The sequence below is a fragment of the Sparus aurata genome, chromosome 15 (assembly GCF_900880675.1).
Source record: "Sparus aurata chromosome 15, fSpaAur1.1, whole genome shotgun sequence".
NCBI classification, from domain to species: domain Eukaryota; kingdom Metazoa; phylum Chordata; class Actinopteri; order Spariformes; family Sparidae; genus Sparus; species Sparus aurata.
Window position 1 is genome coordinate 22630274 of NC_044201.1, and position 27086 is coordinate 22657359.

The 27086-nt window shown below is 42.1% G+C and overlaps 2 protein-coding genes across 4 annotated transcripts in view; both read right to left on the reverse strand.

The window, feature by feature from the left end:
* Positions 1-13: 13 nt before the first annotated feature.
* grem2a (gremlin 2, DAN family BMP antagonist a) lies at positions 14-8121 on the reverse strand. The gene is made up of 2 exons (XM_030440933.1): positions 6952-8121; positions 14-1376 (listed from the first exon to the last, which is right to left on the reverse strand). Exon 2 carries the CDS (start codon positions 1373-1375, stop codon positions 797-799), a length of 579 nt encoding a protein of 192 aa, XP_030296793.1. The 5' UTR covers position 1376; positions 6952-8121; the 3' UTR covers positions 14-796.
* Positions 8122-8252: 131 nt separating this feature from the next.
* rgs7a (regulator of G protein signaling 7a) overlaps positions 8253-27086 on the reverse strand; it is a 62890-nt gene continuing 44056 nt past the window's right edge. For 2 of the 3 annotated variants that reach the window (XM_030440930.1, XM_030440932.1), the window contains 14 exons: positions 19923-20029; positions 18934-18985; positions 17869-17933; positions 17403-17479; positions 16361-16442; positions 15324-15398; positions 15090-15188; positions 14304-14365; positions 13698-13808; positions 13485-13610; positions 11500-11686; positions 11201-11290; positions 9628-9664; positions 8253-9115 (listed from right to left, as the gene is read on the reverse strand). In XM_030440930.1, the coding sequence (XP_030296790.1) occupies positions 9644-9664; positions 11201-11290; positions 11500-11686; positions 13485-13610; positions 13698-13808; positions 14304-14365; positions 15090-15188; positions 15324-15398; positions 16361-16442; positions 17403-17479; positions 17869-17933; positions 18934-18985; positions 19923-20029 (1154 nt within the window). In that variant the 3' untranslated portion in view covers positions 8253-9115; positions 9628-9643. Of the gene's footprint in view, positions 9121-9627; positions 9665-11200; positions 11291-11499; positions 11687-13484; positions 13611-13697; positions 13809-14303; positions 14366-15089; positions 15189-15323; positions 15399-16360; positions 16443-17402; positions 17480-17868; positions 17934-18933; positions 18986-19922; positions 20030-27086 lie in introns of all 3 variants that reach the window. The other variant, XM_030440931.1, reaches the window with a different exon arrangement.

Here is a 27086-nt window from a genome sequence, read left to right on the forward strand (position 1 = left end):
CAGCACTACACTGTAAACACCACTGTTGTTTTATATGAAATAGATTTAATATACCTTTCACATACATACATAAAATACTTATACTGTGTATATATTGCATTGCACCTCCATTACACATGCTGCAGTATTTTTTTTTTTTTTCCTACTGGCTAGTATATTTGTGGCAGATGTACAGAATACAGCCGGGCTTGTGTCCGAGCAGGCGGGTGTCACTGGTCATAGCTGTGTTATTTCATGTTTCTTGAAACCTTTTCCCCGACATCGTCATCGGCGTTAAGGAAAAGATAACCAGCACAATAATTATAGAACACTGTCAACATCTTCACCAGGTAAAAACATTGCTAGCAAACTGTGTAACTGCTGTAGATCCAACTGCAGAGGAACATGTCATATTACAGAACCTTTTTTTAAAGGTGTCACACCATTTCTACAGTTGTCTCTAATATTTGTGGTTCTCACACGCTGAGGCACTTTTTTAACTCCTTTATCACAAAAGAAGCCTTTAGCAACAGTACAGGGAGGAAAATCTTTTTCAATGTTGATAATTGGCTGATTCATCACGAGTGTCTCTTGCAGCTTCTTAAATCGTTCTTTCAACAGCTTGTCAACATGGCTGCCAGTCTCTCATTAAATCGATGTAGAGCCTTTTTTTAATGATACCAGTTCCATGTTTCATGTCAGTTTATTGGACAAGCCATTATTTTTACAACACGAGGCAGAGTAGTTCAACTTAAGTCAGTCCTTGACAAATTCTACCTTTTAACAATATTCATATGATGTAACTTCTAAGTCTTCTTCACAGTTTCCCGTGGCTGCCCACCTCCACGGACATACAGCGACACTGTTTGACCCTCTGCACCTTACGGTGTCTGAAAGGGGGCTGCAGGTCTGGGCAGTCCAGCTGCACTGTGAGCTGTGTGATACGGTGTGGCTTGCAGAAGGAGCAGGACTGGAACGGCTCCTGGACCTTGTTGTGGCTCTTCCTTCCAGAGCCCGAGGCTTGGCCTCGACTCTGACCCTGACCCGAGCTGGGGCCCATATGGCGTGGGATGTAGAAGGAGTTACACTGGCCGTAGCAAAAGCGATTGACCACAGTGCGGCTGCGGCATCCCTCCTCGCTGATTGTCTGCCGGAGAGGTTGCGTCTTGCACCAGTCTCTGCGGAGGTAGCGGCGCTCTGTGACCACCAAGGCCTCCCGGCTGGAGGAGAGCACCTCTGGTTTCTGCTGCAGTAACCGGTGGTGACGCTCTGAGGACAGGTTCCCTTTGGTCTTGTGTGGGGACGGGATGGATCCCTGGGGTCGGGGCTTTTTGGTCTCTGCGGTGATGCAGAGCACCCCAGCCAGTATGACTGGGATAGTTATTCTCCACAGCATTCTGGAAAAAGAGAGAGATAGACGTTATTATGCATTTAATGTCTACACAGGGTTGTCACATGAACACAGTCATCTAACACTGACGCTGGTGAAGCACCATGTCAGGAAGTCCGTGATGATGCACAACTGTCTTACATCTGATAACATGATATTGATAATGCCAATCATGTCTGCAATTGTTTAAATGTGCATTCATGTTGAACCACCTTTGCAGTCGAGCCTCCCAGGCATGATCGAGGAAATGAATCCATCACCAGGGCCCCCATTTGTCAGCGTCCCTGTGTCATTACTTGTATTTGCTTTCCTCTCGGCTACGCAACTCTTCCAAAAATAAACAAAGCCCTGCCATCAAAGGATACACTTAAACACCCATAACGAGAAGGGGAAGTTGATTTTATTGGTCCCGTCGCCGGGTAAAATAATTAGGGCTTTGCTTACTTTAGTCATGAACTATGCCGCAGATATGTAAACAGGCATTAAGGAGGCCCATCTGCATGTTATTAGGGGAAGAGTTGGGGAACTCGACAGCGCCCTTTGGGAGTCCACTCTTCTACTCTTTGGTGATATACTGTGGAGCAAACTGAACTGAGAATGACCCACAGTGTCCATAATAACCATAGTGTCTACTTTATCATGCCAGCACCAGAGAGAGCTACAGACATAATTCCTCCGCTATTCAGGCTGGAGTATCTGTCCGTGTGCATGCTGTCAGAATTTGCGCCAGCACATTTTTGACCATCACTCAAGCATCTTTTCAGCAGATGTTGCTCTTGACAAGCATTGCATGACATCAAGTCAGAAATCCTGACAGAGAACCAAACTGCCTCAAGGCCATTGGCCGCTCTTATTCAAAGACTCTTCTTTGCTGTGCAAATTTGTATGTTCCCTTTCTTCCTTTCCTGGACCTGCAACTCACTCTGACATGGAACAAATTACTTTATCATAATCCACTCTGGTTTTTTGCCTCCTCTTTTCTGCCCTTGACCCCGAGGTCATGGCAGCCATGTCCGAGTCTGTATATCATCGTCACAGCAGCACTTGCCATAAGCTACACAGCAGCTGTTTGTCCATCTACACGAGATGTTGTACGAATCCTTACGGGGCTTTTTCCGTCCCAGATGAAGAGACCTGTTGGAGTTGGACACAAAATATGCGTTTTGTGCAAATCCAATCTCTTGAATCTGCTTTTGATTTTTGTTTTCTTCATCAAAACAGGTCAAACCTGTAGAGGAAGGAAGCATTTTTGGATTTTTGTGCACTCTCCACCAAAAAATCACATTCCGACGCTCCACACTTCAATATTTGATATTTGGTATTTTTCACCTGCGGGTGTCCAGAAGACACATTTATTTATTTGGCCGAGCGCAACTCCTCAAATATCTTCATCAGGGTTGGAACTTCTCAGATATGTGCTTACACGCACACACACCCACACACACCCATCATAAGGTTAGAATAACTAAACCAAACACTCCCGCTGGGTCCTTCCACCACCTACTGCATCAGGGAGTCATGACCTCTCTCCATCTTCCACTGATCTACCTTCCATGTCTCATTTGTCTTCGGCTGCTCTGTCTCAATCATGCTGACTGTGTATTGAAATGCATGAACCCCTGGTCAGAGGCTCTGCTTCTGTGTGCAGCCTCTTGTTCTACACTCAAAGAGGCATGCTGAGACTCCGTTGATCTACAGTCTGCGAAGCCTCTGGGACTTATGAGGGATGACCTGACCGACTGTGTACATAGGACATGACGGATGGCCCATACAGTCAGCAGCCGCGCTTCCCTCTCCGCCCCGAAAACTCGCCTATGTATGATAGTGTCGGCCCTGTTGAGCTATACTCATCAATCTCTGCTGCAGGACAAATTGCGGTTTTGGGTTAGAGGTTCAGGGGCTTCGGGGGGGGAAGCGCTGAGGTGCACCGATGGGTGGTTAGCGGTTGGGGTTTGGAGATACAAGGAAAAAGGACAGATGACCTACTGGGAACCAAAACTAACACCACTTGGGCTTGGTGCACAGCATATACCCTCCTCCGCAAGCTTCGTGCCTCCTTTTCCCCATCTGTACCTCTCTGTCACTCTATCTGTCTGTCTCTCCTCGACGCTAATCATCCCAGAGTCCCGGAGACGGAAGGAGACTGTGGTTTCTGTGTGTTAACGCCGAGACAGAACTGAACCGGACCCCTCCGTCTGCTAAACACTAATATTGTCCACAAACACAGCTTTATGTTTTACAAGAACCGCAAATACTTGGGGGATACGCTTCGCTGAACTGTGGCAGACCTTGGTTCCAAAATTCAGACCTCTAATGAAATTACAAATACCAGAGAGACTGCTGAGCTAGACACAGGCCCGTTTCTGAAAACAACTATTATCATCAGTGGGAAACTTGTTATGTTTTGTTTTTCAGAATGGCATGATAATACCATGGTAATGTTTTCTGTCTGGATAACAATGGCTCCCTTTTTTTTTCTCCCCTATTTTTCTTTTTGTTTTTGTTTTTCCTCAAAGTGAAATGAAAAACATAATAGGGCATGAAGAATCCAGTCGAGCTGCTAAATATTTTGATATTTCAGACATTAAGTTGTTTAATAATTGGATGAAAACTGGCAAGGAATCCTTTCCAAGGCTTCTCAAATTTGTACACACAGATGTACGCCCGCTAAACCATGTGAAACATCTTCCCAGCGTGTCTTCAAAGGCAGGTTAAAACAAACAAAACCTGATGCCTCAATTATCGGTGCGTCAGAAAGTCTCACACACAGACTGGTAAGTGCAGTTAATTACAGTCGAACGGCATTTAATTCACCGTGCAGCTCAAACCTCACTCACACACGCACACACCCATACGTGACCACACACACACACGCAGACACACACACACAGGATATAAAGAGAGAGGGAAAGAGAGGTAAATGAAATGTTTTCACTCGGAGCCAATTACACAAAGAGGAACCATGTCATTATCTGCATTTGCGGATTCTATTTTCCCAAACTACGCCGGGCTGTTGGCTCATTAACAGTTGGGGTTGGGGGGGGGCGGGAGGAGGTGGTGGAGGAGGAGGGTGGTGGTGGTGGGGGGGCAGGTCCTTTCGGGGGGCTTTTCTGTGTAAATGTGTCTAATGCCAACATTGCCAGGAGGCTGCTTTAGGCAGTTCGGGCAGCCATTTGTCACCACAATCCATCTTGATAATGACTAGCAGCCCGTATATAATGCTTTCAGAGCTAAGTAGTGGCAAGAATGTGAGGCAAGTCCTTCGCCTCAGCTGCATTAAGTGCTTTAGTGGAGGATGAGGGGCAATTAGAGATGCTATGATAGTACGGCGTTTCTCGTTTCACATCAGGATGGCTCTACTTAGCTGCAGTGATTAACACCACCTTCCATTTGCACTTACAGTGTGTGATTTGTTGTTTTAATCCCTTAACATACAGTTTTCCCCTTTGAGGATCTAAAATGGCCTTTTGTCACCCTGTCTGACACGTTCGCATTTATATTCTGTACCAGGATGCTCAAGATCTTTATAGGAGTCATATACTTTTTCGAGTGAGTTCTCTTTTTCCAAGTCTTCAAAAAGAAATGAAACGATGTCTTGGGCTTTATTTGAGATTTATTTGCCGTCTTTGGAATCTGACGGATCTCCACTTAAGATTTGAAATAAAATTCTGTGGGTTCTTCAACAATGCTTGGCTGCAGAGCACGAGTTTGGCTGGGGCACCAGCAGGCCTCTGCACGTTAAGGGGGTTTAAAAATAGTTCTTTTAAAGGATGAGTCCAGCCAAAAATGAAAAATTCAGTCATTTTCAAGCAACTGAAGCAGACGGGAGACTCCTGAAACAAAAGACATAGATACAGACACAGCCCTGAGATAGGATCTTATTTTTTAAAAAGATATTTAAATCATTTCTTTAAGATGAAATCTGCACTGTAGCTGATAAGCCAAAAGCATTAGCAATAGCTCCACCGCGCGTTCAGGGTGTAAAAAATGCCTTCTCAAATCGATTTGGGGTCTTCGGGAGACTTGGGTTACTCCAGACGAGCTGTATGAAACCATTAGATGTTTTTTTTTCTTTCCAGTTGTTTTCCACTGTTTTAACACAAGTCACAATCCACTTCAGTTGTTCATGACAATTTCGCAACGTTGTTCTGCTCCAGAAATGTTTTGTGGACTGGGAAACTTCACCAGGCTTTCCATCCGCATGAGGGTGAGTAGATAATGACTGAAGTTTCATTTCTACCAAAATCCAGCGTGCAAGTGAGGCAAACATTATTTTTGTTTCTTTTATAAAAATGTCAATTTAAACAGCAATATTCGCCGCAAGCGAGCCAAAACGCAGCATTCCTCGGCCCATTTAATCCTCTTTACTGCGTGTTTTCTTAGTACCTGTTCATGTGTAAACTTCACGTGTTAAGTATGTTGTTAAGGCTTCTATCAAACGCCAGTTCCACTATCTTTAGAGGCTTACGATGAAGTATTTTCTGTTGCTAAAGAAACTGTAATGTGTCTGTGTGCTAAATCCTCTTTGACATCAGAGCGGCCTGTACAAGGTGGTGCAGTCACCGGAGCTGTAAGAAGGATCAGAAGGCAAACTCCAAACCGTTCACTGCACGCATACTGTGGGAGCACACACACACACATTCCCACACCACGCCAGTCCACACATGACTACACACAAACGCATTAATGACACGAAAAGTGAACAGACAAGGATTTACACGTGTACACGTGAACAGAGAGGATGAGAATGGAGTGTTTTGTACACATGGAGTACAGGTTGATTATGCACATTAACACCATTATCTGTCATTCTGTCGTTTTTGTTTTTTTTTCATTTTTCTCTGGCAAAGCTGACTCTTAATCTCACTCAGACGCACCACTACAACATCATCATCACACTCTAATTCTCTCCCTCACAACACTAATTCCCCGAAACCTGCAGCCGCTAATTATAGTCATTTAGTCGCCACTTTTATCCAGAACACCTTACGGTACCTTGAAGGTGTATATTCTTTTCTACTATGGGTGGCCCCAGTGGGAATCAAACCCCCTCACTGCTGGCTAGATAATGCCAAATAGCAGTGCAACTACCTCTGGTCGGATTACATGGTTCCGCGCTTAGTCATTCAGAGACTCACTGAGTCACTCGGTCTCACTATCTCGGTCTCTCTCGCTGCCCACTTTTCCAGAGCGTTCACGTGGGATTTGTCGAGCCAGCATTTACTTATCTACACTTTCTTTTTTTTTTTTCTTTTAACTCCAATCGGTACATGAGGTACTTTCACATTTATAATCACTGTTTCCTCACATACACCGCGAAGAATCTCAAACTCAGTCCATTTGTGTTGACGTCCTATCATTTAGAGCGAAATTACAGCCAATTAAGTGTTCTCATGTGTATGTCCACGTGTATTATCTTCCATCAAAGACTCTCTCGAATTAATAACTTGCATTAATGTAGAATTAAGGCATACCATCTGCTGTGGTAGATGACATTTTCTCGAACATCCTGATGTAGCACAACTATTTGAAAGTGTTAAATAGGTGTTGCGGCAGTGAAGCGTGAAGTCTGGTTCATGTACCTCTCACCACAGTGCGCAGGGGGACAGTAATGTGTCGAGGATGCAGTCAAGGGAGGTCGTCCACCTTCAGTGGTCCTTTCGTCCGCTTCCAGGTTTCGGTTTCCATGGCAACATAATCTGTAGTATCCTCAGGCTTGTCCTCGCTCCTCTTTTCTTCCTCGCAACTAAAAGATTCTTGGACACAAGTCAGTTTTCCATCCCACCTGAACGAGTTGTGTGTCTTTCTTGAGTTTCTCTCTCAGTCTAAATTTTTCTCTATTTTTTTTAAAGTCTTTCTGTTCTTAGGTTTAAGAGAGCAGCTCCAGGTCACGGTGAGCTTGTATGTTAGTGCTGCAGAGACTGTCTGTAGTCTGTCTCTGAGAGTGTTTGACTCACTGTAAAGCCTGCCTTAGTTTGAATTCCCACCACCCCCTTTCCCTCCTCAAGACTGGGAGGGTTTATCCTATTGGCCCTGGTCATTGTGTGAATCAAACCAAGCTTCACTCCTCTCATTTTTGAGTCTGTCTCTCTCTGCCTATTGATATTTCTCTTTGATTTCTATTCACTCTTTTTTTTTTTTTTTTGATTGTCCTCTCACCCATGATACATCAAACCTATCATATTAAGAGCTTTATTCTTTTGTCTTTTTTCTTTTTCTCCCTCCTCTCCTGTGACATTTGCATTTTAAAATTTTAGGAAGTGAATGACATTTTGGCACCGTGGACAACAAAGGACAAAGATCCCTTACAAGAAACCCTAAATTACCCCCCTCTCATTGGTACTCTGACCACATCACATTACAACTCATAATCTCCCATCCATAAATCATTGTCTGCTCCGCATCCATGCAAGCTAACAGGACGCTTTGAATTCACATTCCTCGATGCAACTGAGACAATAATGTTTGTCTGTTTTGTGGCTCTTGCTAAGCTGACCACCGGGCACAGAGATTTAAAAACACTGCCTGTCCCTTCTGCCATCAAAGAGTCGAAACATCAACAGACCCTGCAAACCTCAGACGGGTACAGTCGGAACAATAACCCCCCCAGCAGATGAGCGACTGATGACACTTTTGCATGCCAAAACTTCATTTGTCTGCAGAGCAATGTGGTGCATTTTGCTGATCTGTGTTCGGGGAGGAGCTGGAAGGATCCCCGCTGTAGGAAACAATTTAACACCATCTAGTGGCGGAAAGCAGAAATGCACTGCTGGAGCACTGCTAGTGGATCGTTACAACCCTGCAGAAGGAATGCTACGACATGCTGAGTGGCACACTGTGTGTTTGGAAAGCTAGGAACAAAAAAATCCATCCCAGGCCATAGTAACAGATAGAGGGCCAACTTTAATAATACAAGTAAGTAAAAGTGTCTTTAAATATGGTATAAAAATAAATGCAGGAGAGAATAACAAAGAATTATGCTCTACATAAGACAGGAGACAGCATTTTTCGTAATTCTTGAATGTGACTTTACAAGTGCAATGAAACCCATATGCGCTAGTTATTGTAGTGAGATAAAATAACGCAAAGCAAAATAAATGCACAATAAATAATCATAATCATAATAATCATAATATATATGTATATATATTGTATATTCATTCTGCACAACACACGTCCCATAGCGTGACAAAGTATCTGTGACCTCAGATCATGTAAAGCGATGACACTGGTTAGATTTATCAGTTTACGTCGTCATTTTATATATTTTTTTTCTATGTGTTTTTTCTCTTTTTTTTTCTTTTTTTTTCTCTCTGACATCATTTGTTTCCGCTGGAAGTGAGAGAGGGGGCTCCAATCCAGCAGTAACGATGGAAAGGACCGGAGCACCGCGTTTGACATTTTTCATCTCGCCAGTCTGTCAGTGTCCTCACAAGTCCAGCAGTGCCTCCTTTTTTTTTTTCTTTTTTTTTTTGAGAATACTGGAAATATATCAGGTACTGTAAGAGGAGAGGGACGAAGGAACATCCTCTCCATGGACATGCAACATCCGGTGGACAACAGACGAACAGACGGGCCCAGGCTCATCGCCCAGCTGAGCCAAGAGCGGATGGACAGACAATGATGACGAAGAGATGAAGAGATGTTCCCCCCTCTTCATGTCCGAGAGAGCGAGAGAGAGAGATGGCATTGATTTTAGCATGATGGCACACGACTGGTCAGCCTCTTGGATGCGAGTGTTTTCCACTGCGCTGGGGGAAGAGAAAGGGAGGCAGAGCAGGTGGAAAAGAGAATGAGGTAATTAAGTAAGTGGGAAGGAGGGAGAATAAATACATTTATATTCTGGTTCAACACAACAAGAGCAGCCGTGGACCTGCTGCTGGCATTTTGTATCGCATCCTGTGCAGATTTAAAGATCCAGTGTGTAGGATTTAGAGGGATTTGGGGCAGAATGAAATATCCTATTCATAATTACATATAATCAAAGGGTGCAGTTGAAAAGTTCACTGTTTGTTTTTGTGAATGGTGCGACGATTTAAATGAAGGAATTGTGTGATTAAATAGTCTTTCCTTTCACAAAGGATGGTCGAGTGTATACTACGCAAAAGGAGGTGAAGGAAACATCCTAGCATTTATACATTCAAACAGCTGAGAGAGAAAAAGTCTCCATCACAAGATATAGATAAGATTCAGTAACTTACAGTATAACAGACAAGACAACAACCAAATGACACAGTACAGTTTGTATTGGACATTACCTGGAAGCAAGAGCCTTCAGAACAAGTTCTTACTTTTCTGTGGGAAAAAAAAGAAATAAGGACACATTAAGTTCAGTAAGGTCAGCACGCGGAGAATTCAGGGTACCTTACATGAACGTACAGAATTGAAACGGTTTGGAAGCCAGAAAGACAAAAGCTGTACTTGATGGAATTGAAAGAGTTGTCTGCCATCATTAGTCACTTCCAGCATACCGCATTCAAATGATATTTTATCCAAAAACCCGCTAGAATACTATTATTCTATTTTCTTTGGCGGGCAGAGAGCGTGTAGGCAGCCGGAGACGAGGCAGGTTTTAAGCACATACATACACCTGTATAATTCTGAATTATTCATCACGTTTTGACAGCCCCTGCTCTCCCCTATTCATTATGGTTTCTACAAACCCGACAGGAGTCCTGATCAGCTACTCCATCATTCACACCTATGTCGGGCTCCATTAATACGTCGCGTTCGCTCTCTCTGCCCCTCATTGGTATTGCTGGCACGTGGGTGCCATTTTGTTTGACATGTTCTTTGGTTTGACCTGGTTTCTACCCTGAAGCAGCTCTGCACACTCTGCTGTATTCAGTCATTTTTTTTTTTTTTTTATCATCCATTTCAGCTACAGTGTGCTTTTGTGGGAGACATATAGTTGAACCTGCATTACACAATTGTTTTTGCGATAACTCAAATAGCCGCAGGTACTTCCAGGTCGTTTGGAGTGCCAAATCCAACAGGGACAAATTATGCAATAACTCACAAAAAGGTCTGCAGCTCAAGAGAGACCGAGCTGACCGAACCACAACAAAAAGGAACAGAAACACGACCCCACTGAGATGTCCTTGTTGTTCTAAAACTACTCTCTGCCCCTTAGTGGTCACAAATATCTGAGAAGAACAACATCAGCCCTGCCCCCTGTAGAGTATTTGTCACTACAGCTGGGTGTAAACAGCGACTAAATTGTTTTTGTACGTGAACAGATTACTGGGAATGATCTTAAAGAAGTAATTTGTTAGAAATGGCCAGAATTCAAAAGGCATGTAGGAGTTTAATTTAATTTCTGCTGAGGTTAAATTAAGTGTGTGTGTTATGATGAGTAAGCGAGGCAATTAAACTCGCCTTGATTCGGTAAAAAAAAAGAGCCAATCTTCGATTCAGATGGTGTAAGGTTGCGTGTCTCCGTCTCGTAAAGGAAAATGGATGTGTCAGTATTTCATGTCTTGACATTTTGCGAGTTTATTTTGTTTATCTATAAGACTAAGTAGCAAAACTCTCTGCTTGCATACAGAGGCATATCTCCCAGCTGACACTACAGGGGGTGTCAGACTTTCATCTGTTGTGGTGCAAATTGGTATTATGTGAGAGGATGAGCCGGGGTAGCTGGTTAGCATGCTAAATCCTGGCCATATCTTACACATTGCCCCCTTTCAAAGTGTGATCTAACAGCCTTTATAAAATGCTGTGAGTCAGTGTTATGATTTGCTGTCATCTACATGTATCTCTCCACATCTCATCTGGTTTTCAAAGTACTATGTTTATCCATTGTTTTGAGCGAGGCTTTGTGTTTTGTACCTTCTTCTTGGCCTGTAATAACTCCTGGTAGGCACTGGAACGGATGAATCGGCTGTATGAATCACTCTTCATCAACTTGTAGATGTGTTCCTGTTGTAGAAGCACACAGTGTGAAAATACAGCGATTATAGAGAAATTATAAAACTCAATAACCCATTGACCGCCAGAATACAGCCGTGACTCATCAGTTGAAGATGTTGCTGTTGTATAAGTTGCACTACACGGCTTCGGATCACAAGCAATGTTCCAGTCGGAAGTTGAGCTCAGCTATGCTTTAGTGCAGTCTGTATCATTTGTACCTGTGCATCCTCAAAGGCGTAGCGGCCGGGATCTTTGACATTCTGGGTGGTTTTGGCGTAGCTCTTGGAGTCCACGTTGATGGCACTGGGCGCTCCGGGGGCCAGAAACTCCTGCCAGATCTCCTGAACCCGAGTGGGAACTTCTCTGATGGGACGCTTCTTTAGTTCCTGGACTGCTAGCCAGAACCTACAGACCACAAATCACAAATGGCACAGCAAACTGTCAACTATGCAAAACAATTGAGGGCAAGACAGTTGGGAATGATAAAACATCTAAAACACAAACATGTTATCAGATAAACAGCCCTTCTTTAAATTGTTTTCTGGCTCAAGACGTGGGAGAATTTTCTCAACCATTCAAGGAGCACTTAATCCTTAACCCCAAATCTGGAGATAAATGGGTTTCTCTGAAATGTAGCAATGTAGAAGTATTAAATAACTGAAAGTACAATTACCTCAAGTTGTTGAGTGAATGGAATTGCTTGGGAAAATAATATCCAATGATAAATTGATAATCAATTTTAAGAACTCCCCTTTACATTTTATGTTACGGTATTTATTCCAGATATTCAAATATTGTCACCTCAACAGGTAGAATTTCAGTGTTATGTTATGCCTTACTTTTAAATTAGATTATAAATTGTAGACATTTTCAGCATTTTGCCGCAAGTTTAATCATAGATTGAGTTAAGAGAGAAAATTGTGCTTATGGGAAATTATGCTCAACTGACTGAGATTTCAAATTTCTAATTAAATCAAACTGACCACATGATCAGCTTTGGGCAGTTAATGAGGAGCTAATCCTGCACTGCGGTTACTCTTTCAGCCTTTAGCATGCACCTGTGCTACTCTGCAGTGTTCCTGTTACCGTGAATAAAGCCAATTAACACAACATCTTCTCGCTCGCTTGTGTTATTCTAGCCACAGCTAAACCCTGACATGTAAACGTACCAACCATTATGGCAGTATCTGTATAGTAAAGAAAACATTCGAGTGAGATATTATTGATCGTGTCTCTCAGCATCAGAGAACCCAGAAAACTCAGTTATTCTAATATAACCACATGGGCATAAACAGTAGGAGTCCTGCAGTGAGCAAACTGTACATTTCTGTGGATGTTTCATATAACGAGCATTTCATTTAAGTGTGTATGTGTGGAGGGGGGAAGCAAGTGCGAGTTAAGTCCTCCACAGTCTCTCACGTGTGCATTTCTGTGTTTGTGCTTGTATTAATCACGTTGTGGTGACAAATATCTCTTCACACAGTCATATTGCGGGGACCCATGTGGGAGCTAAAAAGCACGTCCCAAGGAAAGTTAACCATTTATTTTTAGGCTAAAGACTCAGTTTGTACTTACAATTTGTAACAAATTGTTGGATTAAGACCACAATCTAAATGAAAACACATAAGTGGATCCTACTGATTGACAGGCAGTGGTAGAAAGTAACTAAGTACATTAACTCAAGTACTGTGCTCAGATATAACTTTAAGAAGGATGACATTTCGGTGACAAATGCACTTTTTACGACATTAATTTGACAGCTGCAGTTGCTGGTTGCTTTGCAGATTAAGATGCAACATGTCAAACACATGATGTCTTACATAATGTGATATTATTTCAGATCAAACCACCTAACACATGTTCACACAGTAGTTTAAAAAAGAGGAAAGTGGAGGAAAAAGAGAGGACTGAAGAGTTATTAATTAAGGCTAACATAACATGTTTGTTTATATGACTGTAGAGTAAATATGTCAGATAAAATTTTATCTGGGCTGAATGTGAATAGTCTTCATATGTACGTGGCAAACACAAAGGCTGAGGCCTTAAGGTCAGGTCGAGCCTCAAAGGAATGAATTCCAGGCAATGTTTTCATAGTAAGAAAACATGTATTATGTGTGTGTGTGTGTGTGTGTGTGTGTGTGTGTGTGTGTGTGTGTGTGTGTGTCTGCATGTTGGCGTGTATGAAGTGTATTTCCTTGTGTACCTGAGATTCTCGGAGCTGAACTCTGACTCCAGGAACTTGAGGAACTGCTCTCTCCCCACGGGATCTTTGAAGACCTCATCGATGCCAAAGGCCCACCTCTTTACCCTCTGCTGGCCTGGCTCCTTACTGGAGGAGGACACACAACATATCCTTCAGTATAAACTCTAAAAAATATATATCAATCATTGCATATTGCGCTTCTCATGCACAGACCTAGCTTCGAGCTCCCAGAGTGTGGTGTCATCTGAGATCCAGGGGTTGGACGGATCTGGAGGCGTGAGGAATGGGTCGTATTCAACGTACTGCTCTGTGTAAGCCAGCAAACTGTTTTATGAGAGGAAACGACAGATTATGACATCAGTTTCTATCACCGGTGGAAATGTGACTTATGTTATCATCTAGTCATCACGTCCCATTCAAGTTATGCTCCCTTTCTTTCTGCGAGTGATCATGAATGAGTTGTTCGTGAGATTAAATCTACAGAAGGAGAAGTGAAATCCCTCCGAGAGCCAAGACTGCAAATTGAATTGAAGGTAGAGTCTGACTAGAGGGACTGTCCCTGCGCTTGGACACAAGGGTAGACAACCCCGTCTCTGAATGCACCTCTCTTTTCACTGGGGGAAATGACAAATCGACACCTTTGTGCTTGACCCAGTTTGTGGTATCGTCAGCGCCGGTGCTCGTCTGAAGGCATTGTCCGAGCCCGATTGCTCCTCAAGGTCATCTTAGCTCTTAATTCCACAGCACATTAGGCTGTTTAAAGGCTCAATAAACAGATCGATGGCTAAACTGAATAAAGACACAAACAACATCGCTCACCTCTCCGCCACTTTGGACATTTTCAGTCGATGCCTGTCTAATTGCAATTGCCAAAAGGTGATCTGAAACCATAGCAGGGAACAATCAGCATACATCAGTCTGCAGGAATTCACGAGAGAGTGATATCTCTAACATATATTGTAATTAAGAAGGTCTCATCATCATCGTATTCTTTTTCTTATAAAGCACTAAATGGTAAACTCCCTCTGTACTTAACTTGAATAACTTTCAAACTAAAGCTATGCTTCTTCTCTGGTGTCATCTGGTGTTTTCAAAGAGCTAGAGGCTGAATTTGTTGAGGAAAATACTTGTAATCGTTTTGTATTATGGGCTTGTATAATATGTATATTGCGAATAAATGTGTATGTAAATGTGTATAGCTGTGCTTAATTGTGTAGATTTTATGCTCCGTGTGTTGTCGTAGGGCCCCCTCGAAAGGAGAGTTTGGCATCAGTGAGTCATCTCTGCTAAAATGAATGATGAATTAAATTAAAAAGGATAAAAAGGATAACTTCTCCCATGTGCTTATTTTCCCGGTTGTCTCCCTGAGTCATATCAGCCGTGATATTACAAAATGTGATCGTGAGTTACAGTAATAGTCCTGGAGCAACAATAATTATGATGATGGACAAAAAACAGCAAAACGGTGATATAAGATCGACTCTGCCCTACTTGCTTATGTCCACAGAGTCGACAAATAAGAACTCCAACTACAATTCGAGTGCTAGCATTGACTTACATTAATTAAATATTCTTTAATATCAAAGCACCACTTGCAGGTCTAACCTGTTCTTGCAGTTCTTCTTCTGTGGGCTGCTTGGCCTCTGGGGCGGGGGTGTGGGTGGGGCTGTGGGTACGGATGTCATTCTGCAGCCCATACACAGACTGAGAAAAAAAAAATAGAGTAGACTTACAACTGCTGACAATCACAGCAAGGAACAATAAGCCTGTCTGTTCACGTCTGTGTTTCATTGTTATCAGTCGTGACCTCAGAAGAAAAGGAAGCAGTACTCCTACTACCTTTCTGGTTTTGTGGGGGTTTTTCATTCTGGAGGACTTCTTTATGTCGACTTCTGTCGTATTCACACATCCAGGCTGTAAGAGGAGTGAGCAGAACATCAGAAAATCACAAGTTAATTCAACTTGAATTACATTTTTACAACCTTAGCTGTTTATGCCCTGGCCTCTGGGGTGAAGGCGTAACATTTTCGCCACCATTATCTGAGATTGAGTTAATCAAATCCAATATTTGTCGTGTGAAGTGATTCCGAGAAGTCTCCAGGACAATGCGTCAGATGCCGGTTAATTAAACATGGAATGTGCCAATTCTAGCAAAACAAGTAAACCAGCGGGAAATCAGAGTGTTGGTGTGCAAATTCTGACTGATTGAACAAGTGGTCTAATCTAGGTCTCTTCCACAAGAACAAAGCTAAGTAGCTTGACGGCGTCACTGTGAAATCTGAATTAATATTGATTATGTTGCTCCAAGGACGCATAAATTGGACTTATTTTCCAATTAAGCATGGAGCAGTGGCTTTCAGAGAAATACGGCAGAGGAGACCCTGTAACCTCCGGGGGAGACTAAATGCTAATGCTACAGGAGTGTGTGTATGAACAAGGTGAAGAGCAGCAGTGAGGCTGATGTGTTGTGACAGTTATTGATGTGGCATTTTATGTGTGTGGAAGTGGAAAACGCGACGGGGAATTCACAGTGAGCTCACCTCTTTACGCTATTCATATTTCACGGGAATCAGGAATGTAAAGCTTGCGTATAAATGACACAACCTTTAAAGAGTTTGTAACTTTCTGTCACAAAGCCTGATGCATCCCTGCCGCCAGTGAGTTAAACCCCGGGAGCGTAAACGATTTACCGTGTCTGCAGTGTGTAATTATGCTTTGGATTCCGCGCGTGTGGTCAGCGTGAAAGCATTTTTTTTTTTTTTTTTTCAAATGTTCAAACTTTCCCAGAGCCAATTAAGATGATCATGATAGCATCAGCAAACAATCTCGATAACGGCAAAGGTGACGAGGAAGACAACATCAGTAATTTCACTCACCACTGGTCTGTGCACGTCCCAGAATGCTCTTTCCTGACTGTCGAGAATTTTCCTCTCAATTTTGTCTCTTTTCTTGTCCACCCTGAGGGGAAAAAAAGAGCTTGTAGTGTATTCCAACACATGTATCATCTGCTAACTTCATCACATGTTTCATGTTAATGTGCAGCTCATCTGTGAAGATGATCTGTGAATCTGTGTTCTGGCAAATAGTTCTCATTCACACGGCGGCCATTTTTCCTCCAACGTCAAGCTCGGGGTGGGAAACTTGAATGCTGGGGTCATGTAATGCCGCTGTGTTGCCGGTTGCAGGTCCTATAAATGTAGGTAATCTGACAAATTGTTGCCATTTTACGGCTTCCCAACAGATCACCAACTGATAAGATGATGGAAAGTGAAAATCTGGGGGCTAACATTACTGTTTCGTTACATCCTGGGTGTTTCACCTCTAGGTTTAGAAAGATGTCTCAAACATGTGTCGATATTTCTTAATTAATTGACACATTTCCTCATTGAATCTCATCAAGACAGTATAGCAGCAAAGAGTAATATTACCTACAATGTTAGCTGTTGTCTAATGGAAGCTAATCAAATATGATCCACTCATCTTAAGGCATTTAGCAGATGCTTTTGTCCAAAGCGACTTACAATAATTCACACGTACATCCATACACAGATGGCGGTGGCTGCCATGCAAGGTGCTCACCAGCACATCAGGAGCAGTTTGGGGTTCAGTATCTTGCTCAAGGACACTTCGACATGCAGACCAGGGGAATCGAACCAGCGACCTTCCGATAACAAGGCGCTGGCTCCACCCCTGAGCCACAGCAGAACAAACTCTCCGTTGTTGCTGATAACAATTTGTCAGATTGCCTGCTTTTAAATGACTTATACCCCAGAATGCAACAGTGTGATGTCAGAGGAAAATGGCCGGCGTGTGAATACAGTCAATTACAGGGAAGTTGTAATAATCATGTCTTAATGAGGGCGTAAGAATCCTCAATCGTAATGCCTCAATGCACGTGTGGCTCTTATAGAAACTTACTTTGCTTGTGCTTCTGCTTGCATAAAAATGAACTCCCACTTCCTGGCGAAAGCTCTCTGTAGCCTCGCTAAACTCTCCTGCAAGCAAAACAAAGAACAAAAAAAAAAAAAAAAAAAAAAAGGTGTGGGATAAAAAGGCTTTTGAGGGATCTGATTATGTTTACTGAACGTGATGTGTACAGTGCACGGCTGGATAGCGTCTTTAATGATCCCCGCTCACATTTAAAAAGAAAAACAAAAATACCCAGCATATCACTAACCCAGTGATTCATTTAATAGCTTTTTGGTGAAGGGAAAAGTTACAAATTATGCAGTCACACACAGAGAAAAACAAATGTTCTCAGTTTCAGCATGAACCAAAAAAAAAAAAAGGCAAAGAGATGAAGCCCTGAGAGCGCTGCCAAAACAGAAGCAGAACAGATACGTGAAGAGGGGAGCGCTGACACTGAAAGACCTCTTTCACTTACCGCTTCATAGTCTGCGAGCTCCAGACGCGCTTTATTTTGCATTGTTCTTTTGCAGAGGTAAACAGCTGAGAGAGAGGGAGAGGGAGAGAGAGGGGAAGAGAGACAGATTGGTAATAGAGGGAGAACTGGGATCTCAGCTTGGTTTTAACAGCCTTAAGTGGCCCTGCGTTTACTCATTTAATCCTCTCAACTGCACATTTAAACTGGCCTGCAAATCACAAAGGTCATTGACTGTGCATGGTGTCTGAGCCTCTGTTACAGTGTGTGCTCATGTGCGTGTGTGTGTGTGTGTGCCTGACTTTTGATGTCTTCCCGTACCATCATCATCCCCACATCCCTTTGTTAACTGACCATTATGCGGAGGCTTCATTATGCCATTAGACTGTTTTCATTACGGGGGCATCATTCACGTGAATCAGCCGCCGCATCTGAGACACAATAACTTCCAGGATTATTCCCACAGCGAGCGTTAACCCTTTTTTTTTTTTTTTTCCTTCTCCTACAATTCAAAACAACAAAATAAAGACCTGCAAAGCTGCGGCTATTTGCCCGGACCGTTTTTGGCATTATGAAATGTTTATCTCCTCTCCGCTCTGCTGTAAACAATGAAATGCTCATCCCTGTAGCCATAAAAAGGCGCTGCAGCCAAATGTGCACAACAGGTGCATGCACAAACACAACCTTGTTTTTTTTTTTCTCGCTGTAATCACTCTGCATCAGTCAGAGAGTCATAAGAAATTGTCTGGAGTCGGAATGCATTGAAAATAAAGATATATAAAATAGGACAGGGAAAATACAGTTATTGCATTCCCTCCACGCTATAAAAGATTCTAACTGTGGGCCAAGCATCTAAAAAAAAATGGGTATTTTATGTTTTCTATCGACCATACAGATTCCTCAGTTGCATCATTTGTGTTTCATCTTTTAAACTTTTACCACCATCCGCAGTAATAACGCATTGACTGGACACATATATTTTATGTGCCGCACATACAGTCAGCATCATTAGCCTGTTTGATGCACAGTGCATAAAGTAGTAGTTAGACTGTGATGCAGTTCTCTCACCATAGTCTGTGTTTTCTGGTTCCCAGCAGTTCGATGGCCAAAAGTACGGAGTCTGAGGGGGGAGAGCAGGTCATTAGGGAGGCAAAACTAAAAGGAAACCTTATTGTTGACAGTGCACAGCTAACCACATGGTGTTTTACATCAAAGTCTGCGCTGTCATTTAAGGTGGGCATGCAGTCGCGGCCCTGCATCTGTCACAATAAAACATTTTGTTGTATAATGGGCTCAGTAGAACGCCCTAAAGCACATAAGCTCCTTTCAGCGAAGCCTGAGAGCAGACACCAGCATGAATCTTGACCCTGTACGGACTAGTTACAGATGAGCACCGAATACACAGGGAAAAAACAGCAAAGTGGAGCCTGCTACTAACAGAAACAGCCTCAGGCATTGATTTATTTTGGGTTAGTTGTGCAGCACACTTGGGGGAGCTTACTTAAGAATCAATACAACTGTCAATCGCAGTATTGACATTCAAAGCAAAGTGTTTTTTAAAATGTTTTTCTTTACTTTATGAGCCTGTTATAAGTACGGGGCACACACACTTCACAATTGCTTAATAAATGGTTTATAAGGCAATCTAGGCTTAATCAAGTGTTAATTTACCTTTTATTAATGATTATTTTAAAGCGTTACCAGTGTTGTATATAGAAAATGACAATGAAGTATATTTCAGACCCAATGTATTTTTCATCTGTGCGATTCAACAGATATTGCTGCTTATAAAATAATGTCAGAATCCCATGTGAACGGCCTGAATACAGCTTAAACAGAGCTATCTCACAAAACATATGCCTCCCATAAAAACGATTACAGAACACAGTCTACAAATAAAAGTTTAAAATGTATAGTTTTATTGAACTCTCTAAACTATAAAGGGTTTTTTAACGTAACCTCCAGGTCTGAGCATTACCTTAGATATCAAGAGACTTATAAAGGTATCGTAAGATAAATAAGGATCAAAGCATTACTATTTCTTGATCACATCTTACCTGAAACCTATAGAAAGTGCCATCGTCTTTGAGAGTGAGGACGTGGTCTGAGATGGGGAAGAAGTAACCGTGAGCAGCCATCAGAGTTCCTAGGTGAAGAGCCTCCACTGGGAGAAAACACAGGCCGAAACGTCAATTGTAAGCAGCACATACAACTTTACTTTAATGCATATCAAACATAAACACATCTATTTGCATGTTTCGAGAGTATATGTGTTTTAAAAAAAAAAATTAGCAAGAGCAAATTTTTCACAAGTTTTTGATTCAGCAATATAATGAAATGTCTTGCACACAGACTGTAACGTGGCCTTTTTTGTTTCACTTTCACAGATGTGTTAAAATATTCCAAAAGAGTGAGATGAAGTGGGAACTGAGAAATTTAAGCCGTATTTTGTATTTAAGTCAGTTTCTAGGAAAGACGATATATATTCACAGCCACTATTAGCTTTTATGGCTTTATTTTGTCTAAATAAATCACTTTTGTAATAATTAAATAATAATAATAATTGGGCATTTTAGGATTTATAGACTAAATACAGTACATTTGTTATATGGCAGAGTAGGTTTAGATGAACAATACCACTCTTATAATTGACTGTTAAATATAGCTATAGCCAGGTTAGCTAAGCATCGCACACAGAGAACAGTACAAAATAGCTAGCACAGGGAAGGCAGCTAGCTGTAATATAGCCAACAGTCAGACCGCTTAGCTTACTATCGCACAAAAAGAGCAGGAGAAGACAGTTGGCAAGGGGAAACAGCTAGCCATGATAAAAACTACAGCCAACAGCCAGTTAGCTTAGTTCACCATGAAGAGAACAGAAGAAAATAGCTAGGGGGGGAAACAGTTAGCCAAAATATAACAGCCACTTAGCTTAACAGAGAACAGCTAGCCAGGCTCAGTCAAACAGTACAAAATCAACCTAAAGGCACATTTAAAGCTCAGAAATAAACACATATTTATTTTTTTGTACAAAGTCTGAAGTGGAGAACAAAAAATCCAACAATTTAACATTTATTTGTCTTAAGTTTTCTTGGCTGCAAGTGGGGCAGATTTTGTTGACCTTCTTAAAATGCTGGGCTAGCTGTTTCCCCCTGTTTCCAGCCTTTGCATTAAGCCAAGCTAAGCTATAACCACCTGCTGGCCTTAATGTTTAACAGACAAATATAAGAGTGTAAGGCTATTAGCGTCTTCATGAAACATTAATGATAATGTGATAAGGCCCTTCTTTAATATAAATTCCAATTCATCCTCTTCATAAACACTCCTTATTCATGATATACTGATGCGCTGAAAGATAATCCTGTTTTGGAATCTCACTTTTTCATTAAAGGAAGATTTTGTGATTATCCTGCAATCAATAGTTCCTCATTTCAGATGAGACAGCATGCTGAGGGTTTATTTTTATTGTTCTATTTATTTAATTTGTCCCACCAGCTAATTAACTTCGTTCAACCTTTTTATCCCCCCGGTAAAAATTCACCCTTGACAAAATGTCCAGAATGAACAAAGCGACCCCAAATTAGGAGCCGCTGTTCCAATCGACTCTGATGCTGCTTTGACAGGAGGGGGATAGGCAGGTCTTCGCTCCGACCAAACAGCGCAGCGGGAGGCCTCGCTGATTAGCCCACCTTCAGCCCCGGAGAGGCGGAACTCATCAGTCAAATCACCTGGTGTTGTGCTTGGCTGGAGAGAAAAACCTGCTTCCCCCTGGCGCTCCACAGCACACGGCTGGCTGTCCCTGATTTAAAACCATCAGATAATGAAAACATGTAATCATCATCAACAGTGTGTCTCGTCAGCCACCAGTTATTCCCCGCTGTTCTCTTCCTGTAACCCCTTCATTGGTGTCAATATCTATTATTCATGTTTAGTATAATGTGTTGACAATCCCCTGGTGCCACATTTTCTCTCGTCGCGAGCTGTGCAGGAAACGGTTAGTTTATATGTTTCATACGGGGCAAACGTCCTTGTCAATTCTTGACATCGCATTATCGATGGACTGTGTAAAGCCCAGGAGGGGGAGGGCTGGCACTAAACTGTGATCTTAGAAAACAATAACAAGCCAACAGATGCAAAGGTTGCATCTGTTGACGCGGTTCTAAACGAGCAGAGCTATGAACGCAATGCCAGAGAAATGTCCGTACGCGTGCATTCAATATGCACAAATCTGCCCTCTCGCTTTCTGACACACGCGCAGGATGTATGCGCGTATGAGATAAATATAGATCGGCTCTTCCTTCATCACCGAGGTGACAGTCGCAGCTTTGAGAGGTCAGGATGCTTATGTGTCTGTGAGTGCGTGTGTGCCTATGCGTGGCTGGGTGCTCCGTTTATTAATAAATCATGAGTCATTAGTTATTTAAGCCTGTTTACTTATAAACACTTCCTCCTTATCCACTGTACTATTTCTCCTGGCGCGCATTGTCCCACGTGAATATGTATAATTCACTCCGCGTTATATTTCGGTGTGTTATGAAGTCAGAGGCAGACTGTCAGAGAGCTTCGCGTGCGTCATCTGCACCTGTCCACTAAACACAGAGGGGGGATTCAAGAAGACAAGACATTTTATGAGCAAGAATCCGCTTTCTTTTTTTTTTTTCTTTTTTTGATTATTATCTCAAAGTAAATCAGCAGAGTATGAAAAATGACATCTAGGACAGCGCTGTTGGAGCGTGCTGTCACCTATACTTAAAGCGCTGGGCCGAGTGTCTGCCCATGTGATGGCTTGCTCACTATTTCTGCTATTTTTCTGCTTTCGTTGAAGAGAAGTTGAGGGTTTTTTTTTTTTAAAGAAGCTGTTTTAAGGACGGATGTTAAAAATATCCATGCACCGCAACTGATTCACTCCCGGTCAAAGATAATTTGATAAAGCTGAGCAGAAAGTGCTCGTGTAGTGTCCAATATGGCAGCGTTCCTCAGTCCTGGACGTTGGGGACTCCATGCCCTGTGTGTTTTAGATTCCTCCCTGCCTAAACACACCTGATTAAAATGATCGGCTCGCCATCAAGCCTGATAATCACCCACCGATTTGAATCAGGTGTGTCGGGGCACGAAAACATCTAAATCATGCATGGCGGGAAACGATCGAATATCACGATACATGTGCGTCACATGCGGAACTTTTCACAGTATCAAATATCGAACTGCTGTTACGGTGTCTTCTTCAATGCACCCAGCACACACTCCCAATCCAACGTACGGATCATTTCAGAGCATTTCATTAAATAGGAATTCAGGGAAATTACAACCCCTCCGCATGTTCAGTGATTTCTCCCATCACGACCCACACAACTGCCAACACCGCTGCACCGTCTGAGCCAAAACACTACAGGCTTTCAATCTAAACTTGATAATATCACTGGGGTGAAAGTATTCTATATTCATTATAGTATTTCAGCAAATAGTCGCCTTAAGCAAAGTACACAGCTTATAACTTTGCGAGCTTGCTGTTACCTTGTGGGTGTAACTTGATTGAACATGCTGAGCAGGGCTGAGGAGTTTTAATTGATCTCCTTCCATTTATTGTTTAGTTCATGTTCAGCTCAACTTAATCGTATTTAAGTGTTGTCAACTATGCCTGTTTTTGACTTGGTTTGTTTGGTATGTCTTGTTTATATCTTCATGTGATATGGTAAATACTGCCTGGGAAAATAACCCTTATATTTCCATTTTATCCCTGTTATTTCCAGTTATTTCCCACACATTCCTGTAAGTTACCTTGGGGAGTTTCCATGTTGAATATTCCCAGAGATAATCGAGAACAAAGATTTCATTTCTGTAAGTGTATAGACAGTATATAGGTACAAAAGAATACATTTGAAAATATACAATAAGACTGTAGCGACGGAGGTTGGGTTTTTGTCTCTGGGCTGAATACAATATTAACCAAGCTTTTGTTGTTGCTTTTTCTAGTAAGCGTCCTCTAAAGATCCATTCCTGGTAGCAGGGGAGATTCTGGCTTCCACTTAACATATCTCAGGCTCTCTATAAGCTTTATAGCTGACTAAACCTTGGACTGGAATTAGTCAAGTTGTCAAGAAAGGCCAGCCTCGGAGTCCGGGGGGAAAACACCCTCTGATTTCATCATATTACCAGCTCTGTGCCAGAAAACCCAGCAGATTGGAGCGCTGCCAAGTGAAGTGTGGAAGTGTTCTTCCAGCTGAGCTTTATCTAAAGACGAGAGGAGAGATTCTGCACTGTTGTCGTCGTTATTATCAATATTTGCACTATACATATTGTTTGGAGATGGAGAGGCGATGAAGAATATTGGTTTTAATCAGTCATGGAGAATAAGCACATTCACTCTTTACTGTGCTGTCAGGTTTCTCCATTATCTGTTGCTTTATGTGTCTACTCAGCTGCATTTCACAGGAATGTACAGGTGTTTTTTGTTGCTTGTGGCTGTGCAGACTCGGATTTACATGAAAAAAATACAATATAGTTATTGTATTTATAGTCAAGTATGTAACATACATACTTTATCCTAAACAATGATCTTTTCCTAAACATAACCAAGTCGTTTAAGTGCCCAAGCCTAAATGGTTCCTGTTCCTAAACTGGTTCAATCGACTACAGTAAGGAGAAGAAGATATTAAGGGGAAGGGGTGAGAGAACACTGACACAGTTTCATAAATCCATGCTTTGCTTTTCACGGAAGACACTAAGATTGTTTTACATCTGTATGCATCGGCAGCAGTGTGCAGAGAGGTGATCTCAGGAGATTGCGACAGGATCATCTGAAGTGCTCTGCCACAAGAGCGGCTCTCGAGTCTGATGAGCAGGAGGTTTAAAGAAGGTTGAGAACCAGGAGCATTACACAGAACAGTGTGCACCCACTCCACGCTTCTCTGATGAGCCACGTGTCCTCCCTCAGAGATCACTCGACCATTCCCTGGTGGTTCCACTGATCGGATGAGGCGCTCCGTTAAATGCAATTCACACCCTTTAAGAGCACACAAGCACAGACTGCTTGAGCGACAGACTGACTGGCTGACAGGTTTTTGTCGGTGTCCTGATCGTGGGGGGGGGAATGAATTTGATTTTCTGTATTCATCTAGCGTTTTATTAGTCGTTCCTCACACACAGATCCAAATTATTATGTACTAAATAATCATTGTTTTTGTATTTACGTGTATTTGGGGCATCGCTGTCACGTTTTTTTTTCACAACTGTGAAGACATTTATTATATTAAAATAGGAATTTCGCATATCTTTTCAAAGCTATGATGATGTCATTTGACTGTCATTTCTGCTCTCTCTCACACAGGTACACAATGCGCACGCACACACACACACACACACACACACACACACACACACACACACACACACACACACACACTCAGACACACATGCAGAGACAATGACTTGGAGTCAAACAAAAAAACTGTAGGAAGTCAAATGTTATCGTCTTACAATATGTGCAGTCCAGCTCAGTTGGTTCAATTTTCTCTCACACTTCCTTACACGTCACAGCTTTACAAGTGTCATAGAATTTATTTCAGCAGTAACACATTAACTACTTTATTAATAATCCTGCTGGGGTGTATTTTCAGGTCAGAGGTCATGTGTTGATTGGGCTGTTCCAATCCTCCTGGACTCATCAAAATGGTAATACAGCAAATTTAATTCATACAGTAAATGACTGCGTGAAGCAATCTGTAGTCCATTAACCCCGTCTGAACCGAAGGCTGTTTTTCGTACAGGATGAATACATCTTCTCACCAGGGTTCCCATCATGCTTTGCATGATGTACATAAACAGAAAGTGTAATGTCGGTAGGGCTGTAATCTCCTAGTCGACTGGTCGAATTATTGGTCGATACCTTCTGGCTGGACCAAAATTGTGATTGGTCGATTTTTGGCGTCTTAATTACATGCTGCTATGGCAGTGAGTAAACACGCAGCGGGTCCTCTCCATCCCAATGCTGTGTGTCATGCATATGGCATTTGACTTCATCAGGAGGAAAGTACCAAGTGCTCATGTCATATCACCTAAAAACGGTAAGCTAACTTGTCTGCGTTAGGTTGCTCCGAACGTTTTAAGTATATGAACAATTGTTTTTTCTTAATGTGGACTTGCCTTTTGTGTTAAAGAGTAAAAGTTTTAGGATAATAGTTTGTGTCTCAGCCACGAATCTGAGCTCCTGTGTTCAGTCGGCACACAGACACTATCACAGACACAAATGATAGTGTCTGTGTGCCGACAGACTCGAATGTGTTAATAAATTAATTAATTTTAATCAATACATTTCAGTGCAAAATAATAGGGTCAAAAACGATTTAATCTAAAGCAAATAGACTAATAGTCTTTATGTTTATTTTGGATTAATTAAGCAGAAGGCTACCCCTCCTTCTGATTAGCCGATTTTTAGTCGAAATTTCACGGCCTCGGTCGACCAAGGATTTCTTTGGTTGATTACAGCCCTAAATGTTGGCATGTCATTTTTTAAGCCTCATATGTAGATTCTGGTAAATCTGCACCGCGCTGAATTAGCTGCTAAGTCCCTTCAGGAGTTTTCTGGCTTGCGCTGTGGACTTTACATTTATTCATGCTAATAAATCGAGTCTGGGCCACCTTAAATATGGTTAGCAGTTAAGTCTACTAGCGACCAAGCCAGATGAACCAATAGGCTTTATATCGTCTGTAATGGTCTGTAATTATAACGGCAATATTGTGACAAGAAGTTAAACATGCAAAACTTTCTGCTTGACATCATTTCCAGGAGGAACGTTAGAAGCAGGAATTTGCGTCAGCTAATCAAATGCAGTATTGAATGAAAATAGGATTGGGGACAACAGAGATTGCCAGATAGGATGACAATGAGTTCATGTGAAGTGGGTCGGTATGATATCTGTGGCGTTCATTTTCGCCAAAATACGACAGAAAAACTCTCCAATCCCCAGTCAACTTTGATATAAGCTCATCTGCCTTTATATTATAAACATGCTGCTATCGTGCTGTGAGCCAAATTAATTGCATTTCACTTTGCTGTGTTTGTCAGGCCCTCCAGGAGTTGCTCTGTGCAGAAGTCACACTCTGTTCACCACCGCAGGGCAAATGACAGCCCGTTTTGTGTCCGTTTGCAAAAAACAAAGTGCACTGACAAAGAAAAAAAAGAAAAAGAAAAAATGTCTTAAAGGACAAGGAACATCTGTCTG